Genomic DNA, 1,576 nt, shown 5'->3' with positions numbered 1-1,576 from the left:
TTCTCTTAATAAGCTGGCAATCTACACGGGGGCTTTGGCCCTTCCACCTGCTGATGACTGAGTGGAAATCCTAGAACGGACTGAGTAGCCAGAGAGTGGAACTGAAAATAAACATTAAGCAACTGAAATACCTAATAGGAAAGAAAACTTTACAGGCTTCCATGGGAGGAGTGCCACAGAAGACAGCTTTGTTTCAGTCTTTGAAAACTCCATGTTCTTCAGAAGGACTTCCTCTCTCAAGTCTCCGTCTGACATCTTGGCCTTCTAGGTCCTATCAGGAAAGTTCAAAATATCTCCCGCTTTTTTATGGCATCTTCTCTGTTCAACAGTTCGTGATACATGCAATTTTTATAAAAGTATTTGTCATAAAGCATATTCAAAACTCCACAGTTAAATCTATGATGCATATAAGCTCTAGAGTGAAATAAAGGATCTAATTACTCCATATAATCCCAAAGGATTGGGAAAAGCCTGTGCCACCCCAGGCCCTACTTATATTCTGCACCAGCCTGTCGAGGTGTGGAGACCTGGTTCTGAAATCCCGTGTCCCAAGGTTTGTTCATTTCTTAATTGAGGAATTACGTGAAGTGTAGCCCTGGGAACAATATGTTATATGACAAAATAGAACTCACTTTCAGTAGGTTGAGATAAAGAACCCAAACCAGCCAAATGAAGTTTAAGAGGGATCCGTGTAAATTCCCGTAATTGGAGTTTAAATATTAATTCTTGAACTACAGCATGGCAGCTCCAGTGGCAAGTCTGGTGGTTGCAGCATGTGTCCTAAGCGGAGCCTGGGGCAGGTGTGGCTGCCGAGGGTGGGAGGTGGTGCAGGGGTGCGCCTGACGTTCAGTTTGTGGAACTGTGGTTAAAGAGGACTTTGGTAGTAGAAAAGGTCGCCCTGGGAAGGGTTCATGGGGGAGGCAGAGTCAGGGTCCCTGAAGCAGCAAGGGTTCTCCACAGTAGCAGCGATCCGCGGCTGGAATTGGCCGCAGATGCCAAGTACAGGGCAGATCCAAAGCGTTACCAACCCTGAACTCCCAGCCTGGGCCCCCCCAGGTCAGAGTCAGCTTTGCCTCCGTGGGTTTGCCTCCGCAGGTTTGCCTTGGGATGTTCCTTCTCTTCGAGTCAAAGGGTCCTTGTTAATCATTCACCTTTCACGCTCACCCCTTTCCCCTTTCAGATGTGAGTCCAGCCCCCGATCTGCAGCAGCCTCCCAGGCAGCGTCTCTCGGGACCCTGATGGTGATGCTGGTGCTACGGCCTTACTTGGTGCCTTACCTGTTGCTGTGACTTCTTCTTGGCACATTCTCTTCCCCTTTCTGCCTCACCTGGGGCCACCTCCTTTGGGGAGCCTTCTGTGAACCCCCAAGTCTTGGTTGCGGCCCCCTACATTCCCTTAGCTGAGATCTCACTGCATGGACTGCTCAGCCTCTTGCCTGCCTCTCACACAGGGTTTCCCAGGCCAGAGTGTAGCAAGTGTTGATTGACTGACTAATGGACTGTTGGGGTCTGCTCCGAGGTCAGGGGCAAGTGATCTTGCTGGCTCAGGGGAACATGAGCAGCAAACGGAGACACAG

The 1,576-nt window shown here is 49.7% G+C and overlaps 1 protein-coding gene across 1 annotated transcript in view; it reads left to right on the top strand.

The window, feature by feature from the left end:
- Nucleotides 1-1,257, top strand: part of RBFA (ribosome binding factor A) — a 16,583-nt gene extending 15,326 nt beyond the window's left edge. The window contains exon 8 of the mRNA XM_034995689.1: nucleotides 1,181-1,257. Coding sequence (XP_034851580.1) covers nucleotides 1,181-1,186 — 6 coding nt within the window. The 3' untranslated portion in view covers nucleotides 1,187-1,257. The remainder of the gene's footprint in view (nucleotides 1-1,180) is intronic.
- Nucleotides 1,258-1,576: the final 319 nt, after the last annotated feature.

This window comes from Mirounga leonina, unplaced genomic scaffold, assembly GCF_011800145.1.
Source record: "Mirounga leonina isolate KUSES-001 unplaced genomic scaffold, KU_Mleo_1.0 Mir_93, whole genome shotgun sequence".
NCBI lineage: Eukaryota > Metazoa > Chordata > Mammalia > Carnivora > Phocidae > Mirounga > Mirounga leonina.
The sequence above is the reverse complement of the archived record's forward strand: the minus strand, read 5'-3'. Positions and strand labels throughout refer to the sequence as shown.